Source organism: Andrographis paniculata, unplaced genomic scaffold (assembly GCF_009805555.1).
Source record: "Andrographis paniculata isolate CXL003 unplaced genomic scaffold, ASM980555v1 Contig46END, whole genome shotgun sequence".
NCBI classification, from domain to species: Eukaryota; Viridiplantae; Streptophyta; class Magnoliopsida; order Lamiales; family Acanthaceae; genus Andrographis; species Andrographis paniculata.
In genome coordinates, this window is record NW_026137580.1 from 1,551,458 (window position 1) to 1,569,459 (window position 18,002).

General features: G+C 31.4%; 4 protein-coding genes across 6 annotated transcripts; 1 reads left to right on the forward strand and 3 right to left on the reverse strand.

Annotated features, from left to right (window-relative positions):
- Positions 1-3,939: 3,939 nt before the first annotated feature.
- LOC127252597 (glycine-rich RNA-binding protein RZ1A-like) lies at positions 3,940-6,667 on the reverse strand. 2 transcript variants are annotated; one of them, XM_051276839.1, is made up of 4 exons: positions 6,541-6,667; positions 5,435-5,565; positions 4,501-5,023; positions 3,940-4,176 (listed from the first exon to the last, which is right to left on the reverse strand). In XM_051276839.1, the coding sequence occupies exons 2-3, from the start codon at positions 5,543-5,545 to the stop codon at positions 4,511-4,513; spliced, it is 624 nt and encodes a 207-aa protein (XP_051132796.1). In that variant the 5' UTR covers positions 5,546-5,565; positions 6,541-6,667; the 3' UTR covers positions 3,940-4,176; positions 4,501-4,510. The 2 variants fall into 2 exon arrangements, with proteins under 2 accessions (XP_051132796.1, XP_051132795.1); XM_051276838.1 differs by having other exon boundaries at positions 4,515-5,023; positions 6,541-6,666.
- Positions 6,668-9,372: 2,705 nt separating this feature from the next.
- LOC127252343 (uncharacterized) lies at positions 9,373-10,928 on the reverse strand. Of its 2 annotated transcripts, none has more exons than XM_051276484.1 (2): positions 10,814-10,928; positions 9,373-10,286 (listed from the first exon to the last, which is right to left on the reverse strand). In XM_051276484.1, exon 2 carries the CDS (start codon positions 10,229-10,231, stop codon positions 9,647-9,649), a length of 585 nt encoding a protein of 194 aa, XP_051132441.1. In that variant the 5' UTR covers positions 10,232-10,286; positions 10,814-10,928; the 3' UTR covers positions 9,373-9,646. The 2 variants fall into 2 exon arrangements, with proteins under 2 accessions (XP_051132441.1, XP_051132440.1); XM_051276483.1 differs by having other exon boundaries at positions 10,447-10,862.
- On the forward strand, positions 10,238-11,374 carry LOC127252370 (putative clathrin assembly protein At1g03050). The gene is made up of 2 exons (XM_051276525.1): positions 10,238-10,277; positions 10,350-11,374. The coding sequence occupies exons 1-2, from the start codon at positions 10,238-10,240 to the stop codon at positions 11,372-11,374; spliced, it is 1,065 nt and encodes a 354-aa protein (XP_051132482.1).
- A 2,916-nt stretch (positions 11,375-14,290) lies between these two features.
- On the reverse strand, positions 14,291-15,653 carry LOC127252625 (NAC domain-containing protein 104). The gene is made up of 3 exons (XM_051276890.1): positions 15,350-15,653; positions 15,006-15,277; positions 14,291-14,643 (listed from the first exon to the last, which is right to left on the reverse strand). The coding sequence occupies exons 1-3, from the start codon at positions 15,510-15,512 to the stop codon at positions 14,503-14,505; spliced, it is 576 nt and encodes a 191-aa protein (XP_051132847.1). The 5' UTR covers positions 15,513-15,653; the 3' UTR covers positions 14,291-14,502.
- Positions 15,654-18,002: the final 2,349 nt, after the last annotated feature.

The window sequence follows — 18,002 nt, forward strand, 5'->3', positions numbered from 1 at the left end:
ATTATCCTCTTAAGAATTTTATTTATTTTGATAAATTAAACTTTTAATTTATTATTAATATAAATTGAAAAGATATCAATAATTTTAAAGGAATGACAATAGGTACGTCTAAACTCGAGACCCGACCGAACTTAACCTATTTATTTGAAAAGTTGAATTCAATTATTTTAGTATTAGGTGTAAGTCAGAGGTAATATATTAATAATATATCAACTATAAATATGAAAAAATAATTTATAATAATATAATTATATTAAAAATATTTTTTGAGTTTAACTTATTAATTATTTTATTATAATATTTTTTTAATAAAATACGAAAATTTTAATTTGGATCAAGTATATATGTAATTTTAAATTTTTTTTATAGTAGATATAATATTATTTTTTTTTTATAAAAGTAAAATTAAAATTTTAGAAATGAAATTGGAAAGTATCAGAGTACCTGTAAAATCAAAATTTTTAATCTTTTTTTTAAATCTCAGCATATTTTAAACACTCTCGTATTATAAAAAATAAGAAATACACTTTACAATAAAAACTATGTCCAAACTCAATGAAACTATTTTTCCATGATTTTGGCAGTATATGATATAATGAAAATTATGATGATGTAGTTCTCCGCAACATTTTCCATCCCTCTAATTGCCTCCTTCCTCGTGCATACCACTTCTGTATACCTTTTACAAATACTATAGCCACAGAGGCGGATCTAGAAATTTTTTTTTAATGATGGATATATTATTAAAAAATATATATTAAAATAATAATATTAATATTTATAAAAATAAATTATTATTAATGATATATAAAATAATATTATAATACTATTATATATATTTAATATATAAATTAATTATTTTCATTGGATTGAATTTTAATTATACGAACACTCATGACAGTTTAAATTTTAAATAATTCATTAAAATATTTTTGGATAACAATGATATTTTTAGTGGTGATATAATTATTTAATTATAAAAAAATTTCTTATTGTGTGATAAAATCAGTATGGCACTTGCAACCATTGCCTTTACTAGAATCCGCGCATCACATGCTTACTTTATATTCAAATTTTATTATTTGAATTCTACATTATTTTTTTTAAATACTTGCTTTTATTTTAATTGTCTTCATTTCTTTTTTTCTTTTTTTTTCTCACTTCAATTAACACAGTTTATATTTTTGGTAAAATTTATTACATTTAAATATATGTTAATAAATCTTAATAAGATTCATTCAAAATTTCTTCATTTTTATCTTTCTCTTTGATCAACAAATACTTTTACTACATTTTAAACTTATATTTTTTTATAAAATAGATTTATCTTAATTATAACTCATTATTATTAATGTATTAAACCACATTTACTAGAAATAAGGTGTCCAAATGATATAAGTCATTTTAAATGGGATGGATGAAAGTAAATTTTTTCTTTCTTGAAACAAAATATTTTTTAGAAAATATTATTTTAATACCAAATCCAATTAGTTTTCCCAAAATTCGTCCAAAAATTTTATTTGACTATTTCTACAACAATATATATATATATATATATATTAGTACTTATAATGCTGATTAAATCAAATAAATGCGATACTAATTTGATAAATTTAGCACACTAACATGTCATCACAAGATATACCATACCACATGAAAAAATTAACATACTAAGTTAAACAATTAACATTTCATTACCGGACAAATAATATGTTATATGTTATATAGAAATGTATATTAGGTGGATTATATATTATGTAAAAATAATATATTGTGATATACTATACATTGATTAACATTTGCAATGTGAATTATATACTGCGTTGTATAATACTCCATATCCGTATTCTTTTAAAAAGAAATTTTAGAAATATTAATATTATATTAAAATATACTAGGAATAAAATAACTCCATATCCGTATCCTTTTTAAAAGAAGTTTTAGAAATATTAATATTATATTAAAATATACTAAGAATAAAATAAAAATAATTAAAAATAATTTATTAGTATTATGTGATATAAAGTAATAATATTTGTGTAATATATTATAAATTGAAATTAATATTTTGTTATGAAACAGACCAAAATAAAAAAATAAATAATTTGTCGAAGGAAGGAAGAAATATATTTATTGTGTTATTGTTCACTTCCGTACTACATGTATTTATCTAATATGCTATCAAAATGTATATATTATATTAATATATATTGTACTGATCCAATCAGGATGATAATGAAAGCATCTATATGTGTGTATATATATATATATATATAGCTATTAGACGAACCTAGCCGTTCGTGAACTCAGCTCCGTTCGGTTAAAACTCATTCACAAACATTAACGAGCCGAACAACATAAACAGACTTGTTTGGTTAACGAACGAGCCCGATATTTCTTCGCGAACGTTCGTTTAAATAATATATTTATTATAAATATTATATATACATATAAAATTATAATTTATAAATAAATAAAACATTAATTTAAAATATATAAATAAAATAATTTTAAATTTTCTTTATAATTTATATATAAATTTTAAAAAATACGACAAACGAGTTCAAACGAGCTTAATCGAACTCGAACACAAACACGAACTCAAACAACAAAAATTCTTAACGAGCCGAGCTTGAACACTACGAACGAGCTCGAAAGCTTAACAAACGAACACGAGTCTTGTTCGCAAACGTTAACGAACACTTAAAATTTGGGTCGACTCGGATGTAAACAGCTATATATATATATTGATGCAGATAAGGCTAACAATTAATCACATTTGCACTGTTTAGCCTGTTTAAGCATTTATTTCTGAATTGGCCATTTAGAAATACTATCCCTGCCAACTTCCCTTCCAATGCATGTATTACTGACTAGTCTCTCGAAATAAAAACACGAGAAATGATAACATAAATATATACTGAAAAAAAATAAGCACAAAATCACAAAGAGCAGGAGTATAATAAACTCGTACCTAAAAAAAAGTGAACCATATCACCAAATAATGAAAACTAACAGAGACAATCAATCTATTAACACAATCAATCTAGCATGAAGATCCCCTAAAATGCAAAATATATCCAATTTAAAGGCTTAGTTGAGCAAAAATGAAGCAGTAGCAAAATAGAAAACAAATTATACTCTTGCCATAGCATAGTAAGCCAACAACAGAGAACACAATCAGCACAATTTTGCGTACCTGTGTAGCCAGCCTTCTCCATCGATCTCTCTCCAAGATATGAAGGCCAACATGATATGAGAGTAAGTAGAGTAAGAAACGAAACACACATGATGTGGATGAGGATGAGGATGAGCTCAGGCGATAAAAGAAAGCGTTGAGTCGAGTCAACTCAACAGAAACACAACAAGAAAAGGCCTCCCTCCGTCCCTCCAAACAAGACAACACCAGACATGACTGACTGACCGACGGACCATGGCAGTTGCTTTACTCCCCTTACCCAAGAACTTGCAGACTGTCTTTCACAACCAAAAAGCTTTTCTTTTTCAACTATATTTATGTTTAAATGGAACTCAATTAGCAAATGCAACCGGACCGGACCAACCATCAACCAACTCCCCAAACACGCCACTTATTAACCAGGCACCCTGCCAAAAGTTTAGCAAAATTAATGCCTGACATTAATAAATATTATGATCTTGCTCTAAGACATCTAATCCAAGATGAATAAAACCATAATAATAATAAAAATTACCCGGTGAAATCCCTTTTAACTAAAGAAGAGTTTAGAAGAAAGGGTTATGGCTTCTACAATGGCCTCTAAGTTTCGTGGCACAACCATAACCGAGGATTAGTCGTGCGTTACAATCAGCAACTCCACATTTTCACATCAATCCAGGAACCGTACAATTCTCCATACACAGTCACATACCGTACTCCCGTGAGAGCAATTATATAATTCCAGCAGCATTTAGCATAGGTTAATCAAGCAAGCAGACAACCAGCAGCATATTATCATTCAAAAGCGCAAGACCAGATTCGAGTTGCACATCACGCAGTAAAAGGACCCCAATGAACAAAACCAGCGATCATTTCAGGGACACAATTTAGTAGATATTAATCTGGTTTCACAATTTCACAAGTACGAACGGTTTTAGGAGATGACATGAAAGGACTCCACCATAACTGCATCCCCAGTCTAAGGGCCTCGACTTCAGCTGTCACAAGTATAAAATGAGAACATAAGGCTCTATAAAAGCATGAGAAGATATTATTCCCTCCGTCATGTAAACTTATGCCCATTTGACCGAGCACAAGTTTTTAAAAAAGTGGGTAAAAATAAAAACCTTTTCTTTTTATGGTAAAAAAAAATAATAAAAAAAATGGTATTTATTTTACTAAAAAGGGAAACAAGAATAAGTTTGGATGACAACAAAAAAAAAAATGAAAATGAAAATAAATTTGGATGACAACAAAAAAAAATGAAAGAGAAAATAAATTTGAATGACAAAGGGAGTATCAAATTATTTCATATCACGAACCAGGAGCATATTACCCAGATCGAAAGCCAGAAGAACCCCGGCGGTCATATGGTCCTGCACGATCACGATTGTATCGATCACCACCTCCACGACCACCATCATCTCTATTACGTCCTCCTCCAAATCGATCCCCACTTCGATCTGGGCCAAAACGACCACCACCTCTGCCACCATATTGATTATCCCTGCCTCCATATTTACCACCTCTAGAACCCTCACTAGGACATTCTCTAGCAAAGTGTCCCGGTTTGCCACACTTAAAACACTCTCCTCCACCAGATCCCCTCCCACCTCCATAATCATTACCTCGGGGACGATCACGCCCTCGATCACGGTCTCGTGGACGTTCATTATCATAGTCCCTGCCAGAACTTTGGTTAGGCTGTGCTTTGTCAACAGTTATCGTACGGCCATCTAAGTCAATCCCATTCATGGCTTCAATAGCCTCTTCCATTGCTTCCTTTTCATCATAGGTGACAAAGCCAAATCCACGAGAGCGCCCAGAGACCTTGTCGATGACCACCTAGATTGAAGATGTTAAACTGCTTTCATGGTGTGAAGCTATGCTTGTATATCTTCGTAACAAATCAACTTTTAAATCTTGGCAATAAAATGACTAACTGATAGTGCAAATTAAGCTAAATTATTTCTTTTTATATTGTATATGGAAATGGGAAGGGGGAGAGGGTTGGCAGGGTTGCAGCATTTGATTATCCAGTGAATATAGGTGCTAATGGATGGCATCACAATCATTCACCACAAGAATGTGCACATCATAATTGAAATGATATATATATATATAATAAGAAATCACAAAAAGATGATGCTGAATGAGTTACAGATGTAGTTAAAGCCCTAATGCATCTGACACTCCCTTCAGCGAACGCTAAATACTTAAAAGTAAGAAATGTAATGCAATAAATTAACATGTTACCTTCGCCTCAAGAAGATGCCCAAACTTCTCAAAAGCATCTTTCAGACCCCGATCAGATGTTGACCATGATAAGCCACCAATGAAGCATCGGTACTCGGAATCATCAGACATATTTCAGACTAATTTTCTTCCTAAAAGCACAAAAGAATGAATTGGGAAAGGGAAAGAAGCACAATGAAGTAACTGGATCTACGCAACAAAAGGAAAATCATGTCAAGCCATAACGGCTAACCCCAACATAGTCCGAGCACATATCAGGAACCTAGGATGATTTTCCAAATCTAATATTCACTAGGGAACAAAAGGCATTGCAAGATTGATTCTTTCTTTCCGGAATTAGATTTTGCATTAGCACTTTGAAAGTAATAACATATGAATTCTTGCTTCGCAGAAATATCAAGGTGTTCATCTTCTAAATTGTAGAATCAGTATCCCCCAATATGATAACAATGAAGCATATTACCATTATCAAATAATTAAAACTACATTTGTTTGCTAAAGACATTTTTCTTGTTTCTCTCCGGAAGAAACAGGTGCTTGTTTAACAAAACATGAAAATGGAAAAACAGAGAAATTAGCATTCAACTTCAGAAGATAATCATTTTATTCCAAAATATATAAAAAAAGTATTTTCAAAGCCAAGATATGGTTTTAAACTTGATAAACCCTAAATTTGTGACAAAAGTGTGTAATTGAAACTTGACAAGACAGTCGCACCAAGTTGCTTATCTATCTTCAAGCATATCATAAAAATTCTTCCAGCATCTCAATATCATCTCCTGCTTTTCGATATTCTACCGGAAAGGTTTCATGATTGAAAACACATGTACCGCGATCACAAAAAATCATTTTAATATGCTCGTATACCACTTCCATAACTGCTTCTCCGAACTCAATCATTATAAACTCAAACATCCTCTACCAAATTCTCCGAAAATCCGCAAATCACCTATAGCACCGAACAATCGATTTTTGAAAAAAATAAAAAAATAGAAAAGCTATTTTTTTAGAAAAAAAAGCATCTTACAGAATTCAATTCAGATCTATTGGCTACATAAATTTCATTAGCAAGCGCAATTAAAAAACCCTTCAAAACTGAATTGCACCTGAAGGAGAGATGAGAGCAAGGGATTTCCACAAACCCCCCTGGGTAGTCTTGGAGGATCGCAGTACAGAAGTGCCGGAGGAATTTCCGCTTTCGGATATTTATTTGCGAGCATATTGTTGACTCCATCAACGTTTAATCTTGTCCGTCGCCAACTGATAATTCTGACCGTTGGATGGAAATGGTACTCCTTCAATGCCAACTTTCTCAATTACGATGGAATTGGAAATTTGAAAGGACTACATGAGTTGATCAACAATCATTAAAAGAAATATATTCATTTTTTGTTTTTAAAATTTAAAAAACTTTTATATAGATAGAAATTTTGAATTTAATAAATTACTTAGTTACACTTTTTTCATAAATTCAAATAAAAATAATATATGTTATTGTTGTAAGAAAATTATTTTTTTCTATTTTATTTGGTAATTTCAAATATTTTGAGTCTCCACATGAGATTACCAGCCTAATTCGGAGGAGTGAATCGGTCCGCCCAAACGGCCCCAATTCGGCCCAAGATGGAATATGATGAAAACTTGGTTAGGGTGTGTTTGTTTGGGGGTTTGGATTTTGAATTGGGATTTGAATAGTAAAAATTTGAATTTGAATAGTTGTATGATGTGATATAAATAAGTGCTGATGTGATGTTTTGAATGTAAAATTAATTTTTAGTATAATATAAAAAATGAAAAATATGTGTTTGATTTGATATTTTTTGGGAGAAAAAAATTAGATGAATAGTATAAATCCAATCCAATCCCCCAAACAAATACACCCTTAAAGTCCATTTTTGAGTAATCAAGAAATAAATTAAGAATCTTTTGGAAAAAATAGAAAGTTGGATGTGAAATGTGAAGATTTAGTGAGCAAGCAAACTAGAGCTATTGTACACATCTAATAAAAATTGAAAAGAAGAAAATTTACGTGTAGTTGATATGGTATAGATGCGGTGATGACATGTCAACGGTGTCACCACCACGTCAGGATCGGCGGACCATCGTGGCAATTTTTAACACCAAAGGGTCCTTGTAGAAATTTTTTTATTTTTATTTTACTTACGAGACTATTTTCAAACATAATCCACTTAAGTTCTAAAATAATAAATAAGATCAAATAGTTTACCGAATAGAAAATGCTTTAAACAAAAAGCTTTTTTCACTATACAAATAGGATTTTTGTATTTTTGAAGTTTTATTTTTTAATAATTAATAAATATTTATTATAACTTTTTCTTAAAAAAAATTACTAATAAATAGTATTAAGATTTTATTCTATAAAAATATTTTTGAGAGTTTTAAGTTTTTAAAAAAAGTTTAAATAAAAAATAATAATATTGTCCCATCATAAATGCTCATTTTTTTTTTGTTTGTTTCATAAAAAGATGATTTTTTAATAAATTTATCAATATTAAACATACTTAACAAATATAAATCAATTTAATTAAAATTTTAACCTATTAAGACTCCTTTATCTTCATCTATTTTCAATTAACAAATATTTTTATTTACCAATAACAATTTTTTAAAAAACTAATTTATGATAATAATTATATATTGTATATATATTAATGAGATATTTAAAAATATTTAAACATCATATTTTAATTTTTTTAATTATTAAATAACTAATCCCTATTATCTAAATAATTAATTTATATCACCTATATTGTTGTGTTTAAACAAAAAGCTTTATTTTTGTTTGAGACGAAAATAGAATATAGTATGATAATTAATAATCTTTTTAAATAAATTTAAACAGTGTAAAAAAAATTTTCAAAATTATTGTCTAAGCAAAATCTTAAAAAAAAATATGCATATAAACAAAAATTTATCCAAAATATCCTAAACATTTATATACAAAATATCCTAAACATAATAATAATAATAACTAGTGTGCTAATCTATTGCAATAGTATTAAATTTACTATATTGATAATATCCGGTAAAAAGATACAAATATTCTTATGGTAAATTAATAATTGATACAAAATTTATTATGCCACGATTTTTTGGTCGTGCCCATGAAAATAAAGTTGGTACTATAAAAATAAAAACGTAATATATAAAAGTATTAATAAACTCTTGTATTAATGATATACTAGATTTTTGTCGTCAAAATAATAATGAATAGATGAAATCTATCTTGTAATGTTATAATTATTTACTATTTTATTTTATTTTCTTTTCTTTCAATCTAAGATATAAAATAGTTTTTCAATAAATATTATATTCAATAATTATTTTTATTGATTAGCAATATAATTATTATTAATTTTAAAAATAATAAAAATTATATTTCAAAATTATTAAATTTTCATCACCCTTAGTTAGAGGTATAAATGGACATAAAATTATATTATACTTTTTTTTAATCATAAAATTAAATCAATTTTTATCTTTAAAAATGTAGTAATTATAATTTTATTAATTATGATATACTTAATAATATTTAATACATATTTATTTTATTAAAAAAATAAAGAAAATGATAAAAAAAAATGATGAAGTGAACTCCATATCGATCTCTTATACATATATATTCCCTCCGAAGGATTCTATTTTTTCATTTTTTTCGGTTCCAAAACAAGGATACCATTTCTTAATTTAATTTAGTAACCGTACTACCTACTTAACATAATAAATATCCTTCCAACTTAAAATATAATTTACAATATATTACACAAATGTCACAACCTTTGTATCACACAATATTAATAAAAAACTTTTTACTACAACATAATATAATACGAATATTAAAAAATTTAAATAAAAAAATAAATGTTACTTTTTATTGGAGGACACAGGGAGTATTATAATATAAAACAAAAAAAAAAAGGAAAAAAAGAGAGTGCTGCAAACGCGATTTTAGAAAAGCGACAGCTGTTCCACATTTAAAAACGCGACTTTAGTAAACCTGTCTATCTGTCTGTGTTGGCGGAGGAAACGTCCTCCTGGCCTGGCTGCCCATTGACTTCCAACGGATGCCCTTCATTCTAGCTCAGAAACTTCCGCAGAAACACCCTGCGTCGATCAAATCAGATCACCGACGACAACAAACACACCAATATCATCATTCAATCCAATTAATTATTAGAATCCAATAATTCATTAATTCTCCCTGATCGATCTTCGATGGGGCCAAGCAAGATGCGAAAGGCCATCGGGCTGGTGAAGGACCAGACGAGCATCGGAATGGCGCTGGTCGCCGGCAGCAACAGCGTGTCGGACCTGGAGATCGCCGTCATCAAGGCCACCAGCCACGACGAGCGGCCCCCGCACGAGCGGCACGTGCGGGAGATCATCCGCCTCATTGCCTTCTCCCGCCCCCTCGTCGCCGCCTGCGTCGCCAAGATCGGCCACCGCCTCAGCAAGACCAGGAACTGGGCGGTGGCGCTCAAGACCCTCCTCCTCGTCCACCGCCTCATCAACGACGCCCACCATTGCTACCGCCACGAGCTCTTCTCCGCCTCCCGCCACGGCTCCCGCTTCCTCAACATGTCCACCTTCCGCGACGCCACCTCCAAGGCCGACTCCTGGGACTTCTCCGCCTTCGTCCGCACCTTCGCCCAGTACGTCGACGACCACCTCGACTTCAGAATAATGCAGCACCAGGCCGAGACCGCCTCTGCCGCCGTCTCGACAACGAATCCCGTGCACGATATGAGCAACGACGCCGTATTCGCCAGGGTGCATCGCCTCATGCGGCTTCTCGAGAAGTTTCTCGCATGCAAGCCCACTGGTAACGAATCTGTCAATTAAATTATCATCTCACCTAAAATGTTAAGTTTAAATAAATAATTTGAATTTATAGGTGCGGCGAAGCGCAACAAGTTTGTTATCGTTGCGCTGCAACCGATAGTGACGGAGAGCTTCAACATATTCTACGACATGACCGAAGTCATCGCGACCTTGATCGACCGGTTCATGCAGCTCGAAGTGTTGGACATGGTTCAAGTTCATAGGATCTTCTTCCAAGTTTCGCAGCAGTACGACGAGCTCGACACGTTCTACTACTGGTGCAAGAGTAACCGAATCATGGGCGCTTCCAAGTACCCGGTCGTGGAGAAGATCCCCAAGGCGAAGCTCGACACGATGTACGACTTCATCCACGAAAAGTCTAAACTTCTGCGCAGCAACAAGACAGGCGCGGAGCCAGACGACGAGCGTGTAATCAAGGCATTGTCGCCGGTGAATGTATATATAGAACGACCAGATAACACCAACGAAGTAAGCAAAGAGATGATAAAGACTCAAGAGGTAGGCGATTTGCTCGACCTGAGCGAGGATTCGCCGTGCGATAATCAAGATCCCGGGAATAAGATGGCGTTGGTTTTATACGACGGGAATCCTCCAGCCGCAACCACAACTACTCCAACAAGTATGATCACCGTCCCCCAATGGGAAGCCTTCAGCGATTCATCGACCACACAATGGGAAACCTTCGACAACAACACGCCGAGCAATTGGGAGAAGACCTCACTGAATAACCACAAGGCATCATTCAATCCATTCATGCTTGATGGCACGGCGCCTACGACTCCTTCAGCTCTGCCTGCGCCGCTACCTGGCAATGTCGGCCTGCCATATAACGCCGACCCTTTTGCTGCTTCTCTTGCCATAGTTCCACAAACGACGACGCACATGCCCGACAAAAACCAAAGATTTTTATTAGACCAGCAGCCACATTGGATTCAGCCACCAGCGCAACAATATCCAAGAGACGGAATGGGAATGGGAATGGCGAGGTGGACGGGATTAGGAAATGGACAACAATTACAACATCAGCAGTATCCGTATCGACAGCGTGTCGCCGGAGGTTATACGCAGGCGTGGTGAAGACAAGTTTTCGGCCATTGTTCTGTACAAATGCAAGCTCCAACTGGTTAGCTGCTCTAACTATGAACACTTAACAAAAATGTATGTACAGTACAGTACAGAGCGAAGATCCTGTAAGTTGCAGAGATCTTTGAAAATAAGTAGACATGAAATTAATTAGGTTCAAAATCATACAATATGTTGGTATTAGAAGAGGTGCAACTGTACGTAAGATCAGAAATCGAAATAAATAAGATGTCAAAGTAGTTGAGAGAGGCAAACACCATTGGTTATTGTTTTCTCCAAATGATTGAGGACTTTGATCGAACAGGTAGCGTGCGAGCAGGATCGTCCCCACTCGAGTCGAGACCACGCAGACCTATAACCTAACAATGGATTAGAATTTTCAAAAATCTAAACATGGACGCGAATTTACAGCAGTTTAACAGCAAGCAAGCAAACCATGTGATCTTTCGTCGGTGCCCCTCAAGTTCCTCTTTAGATCTGCCGTTGCATCCCAATGATTGCTACAACAGTAAAACAAACTAATTGTTCACGAATTCAACTGGATTTGGTTTATTTGAGTTCAAGTTCGTTTGGTGCTAAAAAGGCTGAATATGAACATACACTTTAGTTTGTTATATTTATGAATGAACTCAAGCTTCTTCACGAAACGATCAATTCAATAGGACTTTCTGTCTCTTGAATTATTTTTTTTAATCCTTAATTTTTATATTATAAACGTATTATTGCAATACAAAAATATCAAAATATCTTACATTATTTCACTAACTAATAAATATCAAAATATTGCATTTATTATTTGCAGTTGATATTTGAATATTAATTATTATATAAAAATGTAATACAAATTAAGGGAAAATATAAAATATTTTTATGCTAACATTTGTGGAAAAAAAAAATTATACAAATATAATAATATTTTTAATATTAAAAAATAAATGATACCTTAGAGCCGGACAGAGGAAGTATTACAAAATTCTAAAAATCTCTTTTCAAATGGAACAAAGAAAGTATTTATTAAAAAAAAATTAATATTTTTATTTTTAATAAATAAATTAATGAAAATCTACCTGTTCAAGCGACTGATTTTGTGCTCAGTGAATCCTATGTTCGTGAACCCGAAGCGAGGACATCAACTTTTCAAGTGACATTTTGGACAAATTTTTGAATTCTTCTATGGCAGCAACACAATGGTCAAAGTTTGGAGGTAAACTTTTGAGAATCTTCTCGATTACCTTCTTGGTTGGACGGTGTCTTTCAGACTTTCAATGTGATTTACAATATCAACGACTGTTTTAAAAAACTTATTCACACTTTCACTCTCTTTCATCGCCAAGTTGTTGAAATCCTTTTATAGAGATTGAAGGCCTTCAGAGATAACTCGTTCATTGCTATGAAACTCCTCCTTCAACATTTTCCATGCATATTTTTCTTTCTTTTATTGAAAATTCGCTTGATAAATTCTCTTACCAACTTCTTGCTTGATATAGCGAAGTGCAGTGCAATTTTTTTTCTTATAGTTTTTGCACTATTTTTGCTGAGATCCTGTGAAATAAATAAATTTTGCATTTTACAACTATAATCATTCTAATTATCTCCTTCAAATATTGAAACTTTACGGAATATAATACTCAAACATAGTGGGTACTGTAGAATTGAACATTGTTTTAGCGATTTGATATCAAATTTGTTAGATAGGATAAATGATAGATGAAAAATGCAGAAGAAAAAATATCACATGTTGCTGAGGTGTAATATGCTATTTTTTTTTTTTTAATATATAACATATTTTTTCTCATATTCCTCATGAATTAAAATACATTTAGATATATTCCTAAACAAATTGGCTCTTAAAATACATATAATCATTTTAATTACTTTTCAACTTACAAAATAATTTTTCAACAAAAATGGAATACACAATGTATGATATGACATATGTATGTATGATGTTTTTTCGTAGCTAGGGAAGAGTTGGATGTGATTGCACCGTCACAAGTGACTGAATGCTTACCTAAGCATCCACCAATGAGTAGTAGAAAATGTTGGCCACCAAAGCTAGCTTTGGTTACATTTGTTGTGACTGACACAAAACGACTAGTACCAAACACCAAAATGCCAATCAGCAATCATAACCCCATCCATCTATGAATAAAACCCAAGAAACCATATATATATGATATTATATATATTGTATATATATTTCTAGTGAATTTCTATGTTTCTCCAAGCCTGTTAGGCCAAATCACTGTGCAATTACTGTACACAGTAATTCGGACGTCAAATCGAAACACTTGCAAATCGCTACAGTGCAGCATAAAAGACCCGCAGTGCAGCAGATAAGCTGCACTTTATTATTATTTTATTTAAAATATAAATATAATTCGAATATTTCATTTATTTAATATTGATAATTATTATGAGTTAAAAAAGTATATACAATATATATTATTTTGTAGAGAATAAAATTTTCTATAATACAAATAAATAAAAATTTAAATATATATATTGGATATAATATAAATTCATAATCAAATCATACAATATAAATTTTATCAATTAAATTTAATACACATTTATATTATTTTATTAATTATGCATCATATCAATATACATAAAAACTCCCCAAATCTTAGTCAAAATCAAACACAAAAGAAACAATAAAATTCAAACTCATCCCAAAATTCAAATAAAAACAAAATTCAAATTTTCCCAAACCTCCCTGAAAAAACACACCCTAATTCCACCATTCCATTCCACTTATGAGCCATTCTTGGCACGTAGATCCTCGTTAGGTTAGGGCCCTCAATTCTTTTATCAAATTTGAAGCAACATTAATTCACTTTTCTTGATCTCCTCGTATCTTCATACACAAAATTCCAATATGGATTTTCAAGATTCTAATTCGAAAAATGAAATTAGCTTGATTAATTGCATACATACATACATATATATATATTCTAGCTATCGATACATATGTATAATATATATATATATATATATTGAATTAAGCAAAAAGTTGGGGACATTCTACACTTTAGGATCACAACATGCATACCTAAACCCTAGATATACTTCTTATTATATTTCTTCTTCTGAACCCTAATGTTTTATGAATAATTCACTTAATTTGGGAAGCTAATCTCATCAAGATCGTCGAGTGATAGGAACACTTCATCCAAGCTTGAAAGCTCTTTCCCGTCGTCGCCATTGTCCCCGTTGTTGTTGCTCTCGTACACTCGACAAACAACCCATCTACTATAATCCTACAACAAATACAATTTTCAATATATATATATACAAACACAATGGGTGTGTTTTTTTTTTTTTACCAAAAACCAACCAGTTTTTTACTATTTGGTCCCTGACGTTCCCTAAAAAAAAATAAAAATATTTTTTTTTTCTTACAAACTCGCCATCAAACATTATTTTAATACCAAATTCAAATTTTTTTTTTTTCCCAAGGTAATAAAAAGAAACACACCCATGATATCTCAATCCCAATTAAATTAAACTTTTTTGGGCACTAATTACTAAAAATATCAATGAAACAAACACACATTGTAACAAGATACCCCATTCGATTTGTTGCTAATTAGATATATTGATTAATGATGCATGAACATACCTTCTTGGAACTTCTTTTTCGCGATGATCGGGAGGATGATGAACACGAATCCGGGAGTCTATACTCTTGCATTATCCAATCGCTCTTCACACCGTGCGGTGGCTCACCTAAGTAAAAGGCAGAATGCTTCTTTACGCCGATTACCTTTTGTTCGCTACTCGAACATATTTGTTCCTCGACCCCTATAGGCTGCCAGTATCCGCTCCCCGCGACCCTATTTTGTGTCCTCCTGCTATAGAAGTACCATATTTTCCCTTCCTCCATGGCTTTGCCTACGTGCATGTAATGATTATTGATCAAATATATATAATTGTATGCAATTAATACATTTGTGTTTTACTTACCACTTAAGTCCCAGGGATCGTATGGGTAAAGATCAAGATCTGGAATGATGTCTGGATGGAAAGGCAAGAGATTAGCCTTACGATGTAGGAAGTGGACAACGAGCTCTTCGTCGGTCGGGTAGAATCGGAAACCGGGTGGCAAGGTGAAGTTTTTATCCCCCATGAAAGCCCACGAAAGAGGAGGAGATCAGAGAGCAATTTCTTGGAGGTTTATGCATGTGTAAAGTTTAGGATCTACATAATTAATTAAGGGTAGGGAGGATGATATATGTTCATTTTTGTGAGTGGAAGTGGGAGTGGATTAATGTCGATGGAAATGGTGGTAGGGAAGATAATGTGATAGGTATTTATAGTGTCTGAAGGAGGAGGGATTGGATCTCATATATATATATATATATATATATATTGACGTGAAATGGAAGGACTACTGGGTAGTGTGTGTGGTTTGATCATCACCTGCGCCACCATCATATATACTTGTACATATATAGATAGATTAATGGCATTTGGGGTTTCTTTTTCTTCATTCAAAAGAAGTTTTGGTGTCTGGTTATATTAACTACTCTCCCTCTCTTCCTCTCTCTCTTCCTCTCTCTCTCTCTATATATACATATACATATATATATATATATGTGTGTCTATAGTAGGTTTTCGGAATTAGGATATTATGCTAATCTATTTGTCTCATATATCATGTGTATGATGTCGTTTTAGTCTGTGTCTCACGTCTCATACTTTACTTATATTTTTTTAAAAAATATTATATACTTAAATTTTTTAATTTATAATTATTTTAATCTTAATTACACTAATTAATTATTGTAATCTAAATTTATAGTTATTTGTATTGCACTGTAATTATTTTTTATTAGTACATATCTATCCCGTTGCAAGGTAAATCAAATAATTTACCTACTCTGTGATAATATAATACAATATAGGAGATCGTCTCCATAAAAAAAAAAAAAAATAGTGTAATTTACTCTCTTATATCTGATACAGTAAATAAAAATGAAGGATTTTATTATAATCTAAGAAATTAAAATAACAAAGCAATTTATTTAATGGAGAACTATCAATCAATGGAAGTGTACTCAAATGATTATTTAACTATTATACTCATATTTTATCATTGATTTAATGAAATTGATTTTATTAGATTATCAATAAATTGATTATAATTATAACAATACAATTAATATTTTCTTAAAGTGTCATAACTATAGTATGTCCAGTTAACTACCCAAGATAATAAACTTATGTACACCTATAGGAATGATTGTCTAACTTAAAGAAGCTCAATTCAAAACAATTACTACCTACAATAAGTAATTAGATGCCTAATCTGAGAAATTAACTATTCAACTTTGTTGTCATCTATTCTTCAAGTGTCAATACAATTACTAATATCTCACCTGAATTGACGGTTGATTATTAGATTGAATTAAATACCAATACAAAAATATATATCAAATTCAACAATTATAAACTATATTTCCAAAGTTATACAAATATTGATAATCAAGAGATTTTTTTATAAAATAATTAGAAATCCTAAAAAAAATACAAGTACCAAAACATCATTATCACTCGAATTAAAAAAAAAAAAAAAAATCTACTCCATCGTCAAGTAACAACTAACACAAAACAAAAATAAAATTATAGTATAAAAGAAAATATTCTGTCAGTTTTCTGCATCTACAATGTTAGTATATACTCTGTGTGTCTCCTTCTTATAAGTGTGCTTCCTTCTTTTTTTGTTTTTTTGTCATATTTTTGTATCAATTGGACACTTGGACCTTTAATTAATATTCATGTCAAAAGAGTTGAGTTAGTCATAATCATAACCACCTAAATGATCCAAAGCTGATTATTATTTTTTTTATTTTTTCTCTAAGTTCATCAATTCTTTTTTTTTTTTTTTTTATTTATATATTTGCCTCCTACATGACATAAATAAATAATACACGCATACAAATTAGATATAATTGAGTAAGATTGAGAGAGTATTTAATAAAATAATATCACAAAAAACAACATAATAGTTCAAATAATTATTTGTATATAATTTTGTCACAGCATATATATATATATACATAATTGGGAATATTTGTATAATTTTATTATAAAGCATGCCTGCTTTCATCTGAATACTATATATATATATTTATACATATATATTATTGTATAATTTGATTTTTTTTATTATTATATATATACACATATTGAGAAATTAATATTGTGGAATATTAATTTAACAGTAGATGGGAAAGGCAAGGTATGTCCCACTGATGCCTTAAACATTGGATGCTTGTAAAGTAAGATGATTGCTAGATGAAACATGATGCCATTATTCATACATCTGTTGCTGCCATTGGAGGACTGCAAGAGCTGTAGGAGAAGATCACTATATAGCAGCAGCTAGGTGGGTGGGTGGGTGGGTGCATGGTTGGGTGGAAGAATCAATAGGTGGTGTGGTGAAGAACCATGATAATGTATCTCTCTCTCTCTCTCTCTATATATATATTGTACCTATATTATTTGAGTGTTAAGGATCTCTCTCAATACATATATTATATATATATATAGAGAGAGAGAGAGAGAGATGTATGTATATGTGTAATATCTTTGTTGAATCTGCATACGGACTATG

Excerpts from the sequence above, each read along its gene's own strand:
- LOC127252597 (XM_051276839.1), bottom strand. The coding sequence starts at position 5,545 with ATGTCTGATGATTCCGAGTACCGATGCTTCATTGGTGGCTTATCATGG. Across the intron at positions 5,024-5,434 it reads GGCATCTTCTTGAGGCGAAG|GTGGTCATCGACAAGGTCTC; the intron begins GTAACATGTTAA and ends TCTTCAATCTAG.
- LOC127252343 (XM_051276484.1), bottom strand. The coding sequence starts at position 10,231 with ATGCACCCTGGCGAATACGGCGTCGTTGCTCATATCGTGCACGGGATT.
- LOC127252370 (XM_051276525.1), top strand. The coding sequence starts at position 10,238 with ATGCGGCTTCTCGAGAAGTTTCTCGCATGCAAGCCCACTG. Across the intron at positions 10,278-10,349 it reads TCTCGCATGCAAGCCCACTG|GTGCGGCGAAGCGCAACAAG; the intron begins GTAACGAATCTG and ends TTGAATTTATAG.
- LOC127252625 (XM_051276890.1), bottom strand. The coding sequence starts at position 15,512 with ATGGGGGATAAAAACTTCACCTTGCCACCCGGTTTCCGATTCTACCCG. Across the intron at positions 15,278-15,349 it reads CGATCCCTGGGACTTAAGTG|GCAAAGCCATGGAGGAAGGG; the intron begins GTAAGTAAAACA and ends ACATGCACGTAG. Across the intron at positions 14,644-15,005 it reads GAAAAAGAAGTTCCAAGAAG|GATTATAGTAGATGGGTTGT; the intron begins GTATGTTCATGC and ends TATTTGTTGTAG.